We start from the raw sequence: 12683 nt of genomic DNA on the forward strand, positions 1-12683 counted from the left end.
AAAACTTCCCCCGCGTGTGATTGGGATGGGAGGCATTGCTGAAAAAATTGCTATTTTGTCACTTCCAGTGTAGGCTCTTTGCTATTATGTCACCTTATGTTTATGACTTATGGATTATTTGTGTCTATGATTTGTGGGTCTGGTAGTAAAATAGAGAAGTCCATAACTGAGAGTGATAAAATAGAAAAGGAACAATTGGATCTATACCATTAAAAGATCCAAACTTTAGATATATACCATGGACCCCACATGTCATTGACTCATATGGACCCACATGTAAGTGAGATAGTAATGGTATGGATCCAAATTGATGATCTTTTAATGGTATGGATCCAAATTTCCCAATAGAAAATGACCCATCCCTAATCACGATTCACGACTCCGACCGCGCGAAAACTTTTATCCTTTCCCTCCGGCCGGACCCACCTGGCCGCTTCGCTTCACTCCCCAAGTCTCAACTCGCGGACTCGCCCACCTGAGCGCCCACCTCGCGCCGCCGAGTCGTCTTCCCCCATCACAATTCACATCTCCCCTCGCTCCCTGCCTCCCCGGCCATCGCATCGTGTTCGAAATATTCAAAACCCACCAATTCCTCGGATTCCGACACTCGGGTGGAGGGAACCCCAAATTTTTGCCCCCGCGTCGCCTCCGCCTTCCACCCTCCGCCCCGCAAATCTCCAAATCCGTTTCGGCCCCGAACCGGACACCGCCGCGCTTGCTTAAATCCCGACGCGACGCTCGCGGAGGCGGCGGAACCCTATAAGGCCTGGATCCCGCTCCGCGCCCCCGCCCCCGCCCGATTTCAGGCTCTAGGGTTACGCATGCCCTAGCCTCCGCTGCCCGTGGTGCCGGTGCCATGCCTGCGACCCGCATCCCGCTCAAGCGCTGCACCGCCGTCGTCCCCGGCGTGGAGGATCCCGGCCCCGCTGCAAGCATGCCGCCCGCTAAGCGCCGCCGCGAGCGCGTCGTCCCGTCGCGGTTCAGGGGTTCGATGCCGCCGCCCGCTCCCGTCGGGGAGGAGGTGGAGGTGGAGGACAGGGACGGGGACGTGTACAACGTCGAGGTCCGCATGGCCGAACCCAAAGGCGACACATTTGGCCCCGTGGAGACCGCGGTGTGGACGCCAGTTCTGCCGGCGCCCATGGACGCCGACCTGTACCGGGCGTGCCGTAACATAAACAAGAGCGGCAGCTGTGGGGGAGCTGCCAGTGGTAGTGTGCTCACGTCTGTGAGCAATGCCGCCTCGGACGGTGGTGCTGGTGGCAATGGCACCACCGTCCGATTGAGCAATGCCGGCTCAGGAGGTGGTGGTGGTGGCAATGGCGGGCTGGAGGGGAGACCTGTGGTGGTGGAGTGCAAGCCCAAGAGGGAGGTCAGCGGCAGGAAAGAGGATTTCTACTGGCCACAGGATTTTGTGCTCGGGGATGTTGTGTGGGCGAGGTCTGGGAAGAAGTCCCCGACATGGCCTGCGCTGGTGATTGATCCCCTGTTGCATGCGCCGGAAGTCGTGCTCAACTCCTGCGTTCCTGGCGCCCTCTGCGTCATGTTTTTTGGTTATTCCGCTAACGGGCATGGCAGGGTAATTAATCATTGCCTCGTGCTGCTTTCTGTTGGTTTGGTTACCGAATGATGAATCCACAACTTAAGGGTTGTTTTGTTTCTAGTGACTAAATTTATTCCATTTTAGTTCTTAAATTACTAAATACGGAAACTAAAACTCTATTTTAGTTTCCGTATTTGACAATTTAGGGACTAAAATAAAATAAAATGAAGGGACTAAAGATTAGTCTCTAGAAACCAAACAACCCCTTAATAAGATATATAAAAAACCACCAAAAATATCCTTTTTGTTTTTTATGAAAACCGACAAAGGTTTTGACCATCACTGGATGTAATCGAAACAGGGTGCTAAATATACTTGGAAAACCAAACAGCTCTGTTCTGTTTTTAGTTTTCGGTTTGCATGGCCTTACTCAGTTACCCTGCCATCCCTTTTGTAGGACTATGGATGGGTTAAGCAAGGAATGATCTTTCCCTTTGTGGACTACCTAGACAGGTAAAAAATTCTGGAATGTGTTGAACATTGTGTTCTTAATTTGTTCTGTATCTGATGCTTCTGTGTTCTGTCAGGTTTCAAGGACAGCCTCTGTATAAGCTCAGACCAAGCAAATTCCGTGCAGCAATTGAGGAGGCTTTCCTTGCTGAACGTGGTTTTTTTGATCTCGAAACGGATGGGGTATGCTCACCGCGAAAGTCTGTAAATAAGCAGTCTGATCCTATTGGTTTTCAGGAAGAGGCTGCTTCAAATAACGAGCAAGAATGCCAATCTGAGTCTCAGGTAACTGAATACGATGAAATTGTACAGTTATGTGTGAAGTTACTTCCCTTGATACATCTTTTTCACTGGCTGCAATGTAATTCACTGAATTGCAGGTTGTTGGCAAATCGGCACTGTGTTGTGATAGCTGTGGTAATCGTCTACCATCCAAGGTTTCAAAGAAAAGGAAGCAAGCGGGTGAGCAGATGCTTTGTATGCACTGTGAAAAGGTATGTGGTTAACCTTTTCAGTTGTGGGATACTTCATCTTTGGTGTTCTTTTCAAACCCTTTCTTCCTTTTGATGACTCATGTGTAGCATCACTCTGCAGTTATTGCAGTCGAAACAATACTGTGGCATATGCAAGAAAATTTGGCACCACACAGATGGTGGAAACTGGGTAAGAATACATGCTTTGGTTGTATATTCTCTTGAATATTCTGGGTACTGACTTGAAAGGCACTTTGTGCCAGGTTTGTTGTGATGAGTGCCAGATTTGGGTTCACGTTGAATGTGATCTAACATGCAACAACGTCGAGGTTATTTTCTTACCTTTATATGATGGTATTTTGATGCCCTTATTGCTTGATATCTACATGCAAATTATGAAAATCTTTTGTTAACTTAGCATTGTGTCATAGGATTTGGAAAATGCAGATTATTTCTGTCCGGATTGCAAATCAAAAAGTAAAACAGTTCCAGCAACTGAAAATTTGAATACTTCCACTTCAGAGTAAGTTGTTTACTGCTCTCTAACCTTGGATACAAAGCTACTTGAGTAAATAAGCACTTCAATACGTAATGTATTTTTCCACAGATGTGCCAGCACTTCTAAGGGAAAACTGACCGCAATGATAGCTGTTTGCTGCAATGGCGAGGATGCACTGTATGTACCTGAGAAGCACATGTAAGTATTTGGTATTTTGGTGGTAACTCACTGTAAAGCTTAACATAGCCTTTTTTATTTAAATCTGCTTAATTGCCATTACTTGGTGTTATTTTACCGTGTCTTTTTTTGGGCTCAATTCTATTTACACAAATTGCAGAAAATTATCCAATGTGTTTGTGAGAGCAGGCTAAAGTAGGCTCACATTCTGTGTCATGTGATTTTCTTATTGTAGCTCACCTTGAATGATTATTTAGTAGGTCAGTGGTGATGGGCATTGTAATGTTGACTACGAGAAATACTAGCAGTCTGCGTGTTAGAATGATTTTGCATGCTACTATTTGTAAGCTGATTTGAATTAAGTTATTGTTGGCAGGATACTATGTCAATGTAAGTCTTGCAAGGAAAGGATGATGAGTCTGAATGAGTGGGAGAAGCATACTGGCTCAAGGAAAAAGAATTGGAAGATGAGTATTAGACAAAAGAGTACTGGGGAACTACTCATTAATTTGGTAAGCCCTGTAGTTCTTCATCAACCTTTTATTTATCAATCAAACACCAAGACCAACTGACACATGATCTCTTAAACTTATCTGCAGCTGGATGATATTCCTTGTGGGACATCGAAGTATTCTAACCCAGGCATTAAGAAAGAAGAGCTGCTACAATTGCAAGGTACATTTCTCGTTGTGTTTGTCCTTGTGTAGCTGGGAATTGCAACATAACTTTATGTAATTGATCGCTTTGATGTCTGCAGCTAATCCTTACAGTCCTGTCTGTGCTAAATGGACAACTGAACGATGTGCTGTTTGTCGATGGGTTGAGGATTGGGACTACAATAAAATTATAATTTGCAACAGGTATTCTTGATGGTGTTTAGCACCCTTAGTTTTGTATTTTACATTATTTTTAAGGTTGCCTTTATGTAGATGTTTGACTCTTATAATTGACTGCATTACCACTCTGATATTTATTTGCAGATGCCAAATAGCTGTTCATCAAGAGTGCTATGGAGCATGTGCTGTACAAGATCTTACAACATGGCTTTGTCGAGCATGTGAATCCCCCCAACAGAAAAGAGAATGTTGTCTATGCCCTGTCAAAGGTATTGCTTGTATTTGGAATTTGTGTCCTATAATATATATACTCTTCTGTTTCATTACGTTCACCAGCCATTAAAGATATTTTTCTTCAAATAATCTCATCTTAGTGATGCTTGTCAGTGACACTTGTACCATGATAAAACTTTGTTCATTGTTTAATATACATATTCTATTGGTGCTTTAAGTTTGTTTCAGGTGTCCTGTCTGTTATTGTTGTTTGAAGCTATTAACTTGTTTTACTGAATTTCCATTAACACAGGGGGCGCTCTCAAGCCAACAGACATTGATGGACTGTGGGTTCATGTTACATGTGCCTGGTTTCAGCCTAAAGTATCATTTCCGGTTGATGAGACGATGGAGCCAGCTATGGGAATAATGAGCATCCCTGTAGAATACTTTAAGAAGGTTGAGATTTTTTATTGGTATTTTCACAATTTGCATCCAAAATTTTATTTATTGTGATTTCCATTCAAATTTCAGCTAATATTTGCATTTTCCCCTATTAACTGCAGACTTGCGTCATATGCAAGCAAATGCATGGTGCCTGCACACAATGCTACAAATGCTCTACCTATTACCACGCAATATGTGCGTCAAGAGCTGGATATTGCATGGAGGTTGAATACTGCACATTTTGCAGTGTTTTGTTTGATGAAAATTGAAAAAAAATGTTTATGTTTCCCTGATTCATTAATTTATAGTGCTTAACAATAATGCAAAATGTTATTTACATATGATATACAGTTTTCAAGCCCTGTCTGCTTAATAGGTTGATCTTATGTTATTGTCATATGTCAGGCAGTGTCCCAAAATGTATGGTGGTATTGTTTACCATCATTATTTTGCTGTGTAAAATATACCCTTTTTTGTGTGTTATGTTTTTATATTGCCAAATAGTTTCATTGCAGCTAGGTTTTAGAGTAATTTAAGCATGGCTTGTACATTTGTTTACACTGAAATATTTATGTTATCCAAATTTTTGGACTGGTCATTAAACTGTGATCTTTTTGTTCTTGTAGTTGCAATGCTCTGAAAGAAGTGGCAGGCACATTACAAAAATGGTTTCATACTGTGATTTTCATAGGTAACTTTCTTTCCAAGTGTAATATCTCTTTTGTTCTTGTCAAATCATTTCAGTTCCCTTTGTGGTTGTTTTTGTTTATATATACAAAATTAACTCTAATGTAGGGTCATGAAAATGTAAATGTGTTCTCTCAAGACTTTTTCATGGAGACCTTATATCTAGCAAATCATGCAATTCTGTTATCTTGATTATCATTTGTAGAAGTGGCAATATACCTGAAGTAGTACATGCCACAAATATATGTGGCTGACAACTGATATGCAATTGTTTCCTTTGTAGTACTCCTGACCCAGACAATGTGTTGATAGTGAAGACACCGGAAGGTGTTTTCTCTACCAAATTTTTTCTCCAAAATGGTGAGAAACAGACAGCTGCAAGACTCGTCAGGAAGGAAAATCACCAGGAGAAAGTGCTTCCTCCTATAATTTCTGACTGTCTAGTCGCAAAGTGCCTGACCTATGAAATGTCGAAATACAAGGTAGTTTTCTTGCATCTGCTTATTGTTTTTAATTGTCTTCATTCCTATTTTTTTTAGAAAGGGTAGTACTTACTGCCATGGATGAATTTTGAATTCCTTTTAAACATTTGCTTTTACTAATTATTTATTAGGACATCAGTTGCATATTGCATTCTTTGGTTATTCAACTTGGCTTGTTTACTGGTTCAAGAATAAACTTAGTGACATTTGATTATGTTAATTGCTTTATTTGGAACAACTGGTTCTCTAGCATCTGTATCAGATATTTTACATGCATCACACATGCTTTCTTATCATTGAGCACTGATGCAATTACTGCTACTTTCTAGTTATCTTGTGATCGACTTGTTTCAGTTTAATACCATTTATTGTGTCCTATGGATCTTTGTCTTGGTCTCATTTTTGGTTCCTGCTGTTAAGTCTTCAGGGCTATTGTACTAAATACTAACTAGTAAGTTATCTCCATTTTTTTAGAAACAACCAGGAGAGGCTATTGCCCACCGGATTATGGGACCTCGTCACCACTCTCAGGATTTTATTGATGGTCTTAATGCATGCATGGTAAGTGTCTTATTCTGAGTGCTAGCACTTCTTTTACTTTAGCAACTTTTGAACACAGACAGAATCATTTATTCACCTTATTTCCTGTTTCTTGTTAACAGGATCGTAAGGATGACCAATCTTTTTCAACATTTAAAGAGCGACTTCGGTATTTACAGGTTAAGTTTCTGAGTAACTGTTGTGCATTAGATACAAGGTTGTGTCAGCACACTAATAAACATAATGATGGTTGCAGAAAACTGAAAATTTGAGGGTCTCGTGTGGTCGATCTGGAATTCATGGATGGGGGCTCTTCGCCGCAAGGAATATTCAGGAGGGTCAAATGGTATAGCATGTTGTCTTGTATTATCTACATTATGTTTATTTATTTGCAATTTGCATAGCTTATCCAGTCAGTTCATTAGGTATATCAACTTATCAAATGATGACATGTGAAGAAGAGACATGGCATTAATGTGCTTTCAAAATCTAAAAAACAAGTTATTTTTTTGTATCATTAGGTAGGTTAGACGTCCGCCAGTAACCTTTTCATGTGTGTAGACAACAGGAGCGTAGTCTGTAACCTGTGTTCCATCAAATGAATATTGATGGCCTGCTGGGCATCGATATATATATATATATACACACATATATATATATATATCTATATATATATGTATATATATATATATATCTATCTATATATGTATATATATATCTATATATATATATGTATATATATATATATGTATATGTATATATATATATATATGTATATATATATATATATATGTATATATATATATATATATATCCAGAGATGGGCATACCTCTCTGGGGTGCCTGTATGATGGAAGTTGCTGCTAACATTAGTTTTAGGACTTCACTTCAGAGTTGGATAAAACTAGCAGTAATCATGGGATGGAGTATTTGTTTCCCAGTTGTTGGGTACTCAGCTTAAGAACAACACCCCCCCCCCCCCCACACACACACAAATAGTTCTCATCTGTCTTGGCAACTGAAAATCGGTGCTAACATTTATATCTCCATACAGTACAATCGTATCTTTATTTTTCTGAATTACTTGGTCTACATCCATTGTAAGTGTGGAGTTTGTCCTTAATGTGCCATCTGACCGCTCTCTCTAGTGCCTAGTTCTCCTACTTGTTTGAGAAATAAATGTGCGAGCTGACAGCTTAATTAATCTCGTGCCAGGTTATTGAGTACCGTGGCGAACAAGTTAGACGGTGTGTTGCTGACTTGAGGGAAGCACAGTACCATAGAGAAAAAAAGGATTGCTATGTGAGCTACCATTTATTGTGCTTACTTATATTGTTACTTCCTGTTACTGGTGCGAAAGTAGATACATATACACAATTTTCTGATTGCTATACTTTGCTCCAAGTTTTGAGCTTTCCAATACAAATCTAGAAGAATAGGATCTTGAAGTCTTGAATTTTGGTGAAAACTTAAGAGGTTGCAGAAGCAATTTGTTGTAGCAAGAAAGAGCATAACAAATGTATGACTGATACTGAACATTTTGCACCCACTCCCCTATTTCATTGACTCTTCATTCTGCTGCGCAGTTGTTCAAGATAAGCGAAGATGTTGTCATCGATGCTACCGACAAAGGAAACATAGCGCGCCTAATTAATCACTCGGTAAACCTTCTTACCTCAGTTTCAAGTCTTCTTGCCAAATACTACATCCGTTCTCAAATATCTAGTTCATTTTTGAACTAAAATACGACAAATAAAAAAACGGAGGGAGTACATAATAGCCTGGCATAACGACAACTGATTTATCGATTTGCCCTTCCAGTGTATGCCGAACTGCTATGCTAGGATCATGACCGTCAGCGATGACAGGAGCGAGATCATTCTGATTGCCAAGAGAGACGTCTCTGCCGGAGAAGAGCTGACGTAAAATCCCCAGCCCTGCCATTTTCTTCCGATATACAGACACAGCTTCTGCGTCTTCATTTACACGAGTCCCTGAACGACACCGTCTCATCTCACCTAATGCCCGCTTCCGAATGTGTAGGTACGACTACTTGTTTGACCCTGATGAGTCCGAAGACTGCAGGGTTCCATGCCTGTGCAAGGCTCCTAACTGCCGTGGGTACATGAACTAGAAGACTAACCAACCTCAGAAACAGGGACTAAAGACTAACGTGACCCCCCTTACAGTTACAGAGGCCAAAGGCTGGCCATTTTTCCCGGAATTCTTCCGTTGGCTTCTCGGTTTATATTTACTGGAAAGTTTATTAGTTCTCGTGGCTGCCCAAGTTTTGAACCATTTTGTTTAGATATTGCGATTGAGGGCAGCCACCCCATTGTATATTCTTTCATTGTTGTAATAAGATACCAGTATAATCAAGAATGCTGACTTTGAAATGGAAAGAAGAAAAAACTCAACTTGATGCCGTCGTCTGCCTGTGACATCAATGTATTAACCACTCGCTTTGGCCTGTCCATGTCTGGACTTCGAACCAGATGACCTGATCAAACCGTGGAACTGGCAGTAATCTTGCTCTTCAATCCATCTATCATCATTAACAACATCCGTGTTGAGCCGGCAGGCCGTGTGCCCGTCCGACGACCGGGTCCCGACAGGAGAGTTTAAGCAGGCAGGGCAGGGCCGCCGTGGACGCGGGACCGAAGCAGGGCCACCGCCGCTGCACCATGACGCGTCTGCTGCTGGCGTGCCTGGCTCTGCTGCTGGCGCGGGCGGCCGTGGCGCGGGAGTACGCGGCCGTCTTCAGCTTCGGCGACTCCCTGTCGGACACCGGCAACCTGTGCGTGGACGGCATCCCGGACTACTTGGCCACGGCGCACGCGCCGTACGGCATGACCTACTTCGGCTATCCCACGGGGCGCGTCTCCGACGGCCGCGTCGTCATCGACTTCATCGGTAGGCAACGCATGCGTCCGCTTTCCCGGTAGAGGTTGGCAACCCGCGCAGGAGCTGATGAACCGTCTGTCTGTCTGTCTGTCTGTGGTGCGCTCGCGTGAGCAGCGCAGGAGCTGGGGCTGCCGCTGCTGCCACCGTCCAAGGCGAAGAACGCGACGTTCCGCCGCGGCGCCAACTTCGCCATCACGGGCGCCACGGCGCTGGACATGGCCTTCTTCGAGGAGCACGGGCTGGCGCGCGCCGTGTGGAGCTCCGGCTCGCTCCACACCCAGATCGGGTGGTTCCGGGACATGAAGCCCAACATCTGCAGCTCCCCGCAAGGTTTTTCATCCACTTCCCTTCCCCGCCTCGCCGCCTCGCGTGTTTGACGCATGGTGTATGTTCCAGAGTGCCGTGAGCTGTTCCGGCGGTCGCTGTTCGTGGTGGGCGAGTTCGGGGGCAACGACTACGGGTCGACCATCTTCTCGTTCCGGCCGCTGGAGGAGGTGCACGCGCTGGTGCCGCATGTGGTGGACGTCATCGCGCGGGGCGTGGAGGAGCTGATCGCGGAGGGGGCCGCGGACCTGGTGGTGCCGGGGTTGCTCCCCACCGGCTGCTTCCCCATGTTCCTGTCCACCTTCGTCGGCAAGCCGGCCGCGGCGTACGGGCCCCGCAGCGGGTGCAACAGGGAGCTCAACACGCTGTCGTGGGTGCACAACGCGGCGCTGCAGCGCAAGGTGGAGGAGCTCCGCGCCAGGCACCCCGACGTGCGCATCGTCTACGCCGACTACTACACGCCCGCCATCCGGTTCGTCCTCCACGCTGAGGAGTACGGCATGCTGAGGCAGACGCCGCGGGCCTGCTGCGGGGCGCCGGGAGTGGGGGAGTACAACTTCAACCTGACGTCCAAGTGCGGCGAGCCGGGGGCGTACGCGTGCCAGGACCCCTCCAACCACTGGAGCTGGGACGGCGCCCACCTCACGGAGGCCGCCTACGGCCACATCGCCAAGGGCTGGCTCTACGGGCCCTACGCCGACCCGCCCATCCTTCACCCCTGAATCCTTCTCCCTCCGATCCGCCCGCCGGCGCCGGGTACCGACATACGAATAGGCATACGGATACACAGCATGCTAGTTAATCTAGTTTGATTTGCATAAGAAGTTTTTACTATTGTACTCGTAGTGTTTTTTAATACAGTATAAAATTATAAACTGTACATGTAAGTTTGCGCTATGTTAACTTCTGTACATAACTTGGGATCGGAGTATATATAAACTTGTACTATTACATGTTGAGTAATAATATACAGATCGATCTCTTTCGACTTTTTTAAAAAAGAGGAAAAATCTCATGCTGAAAAGTTGGTCGGAAAAGTTTTCCTATAAAATTATGATACAAAACTGTGATGGCAAAATTTCATCTGGTTATATTTAAAAAAGTACGAATATAACTTTGAATTTTTCTAGGAACGGAAACTGGCATGAATGTTCCTAAACAAGGCCAAACTATTTTTTCACTTCGTCGTCCTTACATAAATCAACAATTTAAGTTATTTTACTTATTCTTTAACTTTAAGAAATTTTGATATAAATATGCAACAATGTTTATGACACTAAATAAATAAATTACTAAAATATAATTTATCTAATGATATTAGTTTGATGCTATAAATATAGATTTGCTCCTTTTTAATTTTTTTATACATAACAACTATAGGAATTGACTTATTATTCTGGAACGGATGTACTCAGAGAACGTTCGTTGATTAGCATATTAACAAATGCACGCACATAATTTATACGCCACATACAGTCCTGAGTACGTGTATGATAACTCATGTAATGGAAACGCATGCGCATCCCGGGCGAAAAAAAGTCAGAGAAGAGTTGCACTTGCACACATGGAGCAATGTCAGCGGACGTAGCGTCTCCGTAATGGAAACGCATGTAACAATAATGCTGCTCATAATTTTTTAACTCGATTTCCATATTCAAGACATTTAAATTTTAAAACGATTCTACAGATCCACGTAAAGCTCAGAGGTTCGTGAGAATTTTAAATATGTTTCTCGAACTGCACCAGTTCACTTGGCCCCCTAAGATCCTCAAGAAACAGTTGGTATTAAACGGGTTTGTATATGCCCTAAAAATTAAACGTCTAGGAGGGTATTTGGTTTCCTAACTAAAGTTTAATCTGTATTATAACCTGATGTTTTAATGACTACGGATATTAAGTATAGTTTAATTAAAATAATAATTAAACACTAAAATATAGCCCGCGCTAACGCTATAATCTGGATTCCGGTGAGAAGAGGCGTCCTCAAGAAACAGTTGGTATTAAACGGGTTTGTATATGCCCTAAAAATTAAACGTCTAGGAGGGTATTTGGTTTCCTAACTAAAGTTTAATCTGTATTATAACCTGATGTTTTAATGACTACAAATATTAAGTATAGTTTAATTAAAATAATAATTAAACACTAAAATATAGCCCGCGCTAACGCTATAATCTGGATCCCGGTGAGGAGAGGCGAGGAGTCGACGGCGACGACTCAAGTAAGGGGGAGAATGCGGTGGGGTCGCGAGGGAGGAGAGGATGAGAGATGATGCAAATAATATTGTCCATTAGATTTGAGTGAGTAAGTGAGAGATAGGGTTATCTAACGATCTGAATAATTGGTTTTGATGAGGTGTTAAATAGTGTAATTTGTTTGGTGAATTTAGTGTAGACTATGAGTGTGGGAGTGTTTTGATTGGGTGGATTTTGCAAAGTTTAAACTATTGGATTTTGCAAAGTTTAAATGACGACACAAGTTTATTAAAACTAATTAAATGACGACATAAATTATGGACTAATTAGGGTTAATAAGTTAGTCTTATGGTCCTAAAATCTAGATGCACGCCAAAAAATTGTGCAAACTACCGTGCCACGGCTCTTTCACAATGTGCACTAATTTAATAGGTTAAAAATCATTTCATCAATTTGCATTATTAATATTTTTTCAGTTTAGTTGGTCAGCCCTTAATTGAAGAGTATCACGACAACACCTGCTCAACCATTTATTACCACCATATTGTTGCTTGCATAGGAATAACAAACTAGGCCATTAAAAAAAAGACAAGTAGGATCATTAAAAAAACACTTTAAAATAAGCTAACCTTATATAATTTAAAATATTTTGGCAACTAAAAATAGAGAACTATTAAAGATCTAAGAAATCTTATCATTTAGCAACTTCCTACATCTATTTTAGAGAGTTTTTTTACAAATCTACTGGATGCTCTATGAAAAGTTTTTTTTTCTATCAACTTAATTATCTCTCTTTCTAAACATAATGTTCAAGGGCTGTCGTACCTCTACGGGTGAGTTTTTTATATGTTTACTT

General features: G+C 42.6%; 2 protein-coding genes across 2 annotated transcripts; both read left to right on the plus strand.

The window, feature by feature from the left end:
* The first annotated feature begins 375 nt into the window (after positions 1-375).
* LOC103649567 (uncharacterized) lies at positions 376-8833 on the plus strand. The gene is made up of 23 exons (XM_008675303.3): positions 376-1579; positions 2001-2056; positions 2131-2338; positions 2434-2547; positions 2648-2716; positions 2790-2855; positions 2958-3049; positions 3134-3223; positions 3579-3714; positions 3802-3877; positions 3960-4062; positions 4183-4307; positions 4565-4710; positions 4818-4922; positions 5325-5389; positions 5669-5867; positions 6342-6428; positions 6530-6586; positions 6664-6753; positions 7623-7709; positions 7994-8068; positions 8229-8329; positions 8451-8833. Exons 1-23 carry the CDS (start codon positions 857-859, stop codon positions 8539-8541), a joined length of 2961 nt encoding a protein of 986 aa, XP_008673525.1. The 5' UTR covers positions 376-856; the 3' UTR covers positions 8542-8833.
* Positions 8834-8891: 58 nt separating this feature from the next.
* Positions 8892-10625, plus strand: LOC103649566 (uncharacterized). Its single transcript, XM_008675302.3, has 3 exons — positions 8892-9320; positions 9426-9641; positions 9708-10625. The coding sequence occupies exons 1-3, from the start codon at positions 9092-9094 to the stop codon at positions 10355-10357; spliced, it is 1095 nt and encodes a 364-aa protein (XP_008673524.1). The 5' UTR covers positions 8892-9091; the 3' UTR covers positions 10358-10625.
* Positions 10626-12683: the final 2058 nt, after the last annotated feature.

This window comes from Zea mays, chromosome 3, assembly GCF_902167145.1.
Source record: "Zea mays cultivar B73 chromosome 3, Zm-B73-REFERENCE-NAM-5.0, whole genome shotgun sequence".
Taxonomy (NCBI): Eukaryota; Viridiplantae; Streptophyta; class Magnoliopsida; order Poales; family Poaceae; genus Zea; species Zea mays.

Bases quoted from the DNA above. Each gene is read 5' to 3' on its own strand.
- LOC103649567 (XM_008675303.3), top strand. From the start codon at position 857: ATGCCTGCGACCCGCATCCCGCTCAAGCGCTGCACCGCCGTCGTCCCC. The intron at 3,050-3,133 runs GTAAGTTGTTTA...ATTTTTCCACAG, and splicing joins TTGAATACTTCCACTTCAGA to ATGTGCCAGCACTTCTAAGG. The intron at 6,754-7,622 runs GTATAGCATGTT...ATCTCGTGCCAG, and splicing joins ATATTCAGGAGGGTCAAATG to GTTATTGAGTACCGTGGCGA.
- LOC103649566 (XM_008675302.3), top strand. From the start codon at position 9,092: ATGACGCGTCTGCTGCTGGCGTGCCTGGCTCTGCTGCTGGCGCGGGCG. The intron at 9,321-9,425 runs GTAGGCAACGCA...TCGCGTGAGCAG, and splicing joins CGTCGTCATCGACTTCATCG to CGCAGGAGCTGGGGCTGCCG. The intron at 9,642-9,707 runs GTTTTTCATCCA...TGTATGTTCCAG, and splicing joins CATCTGCAGCTCCCCGCAAG to AGTGCCGTGAGCTGTTCCGG.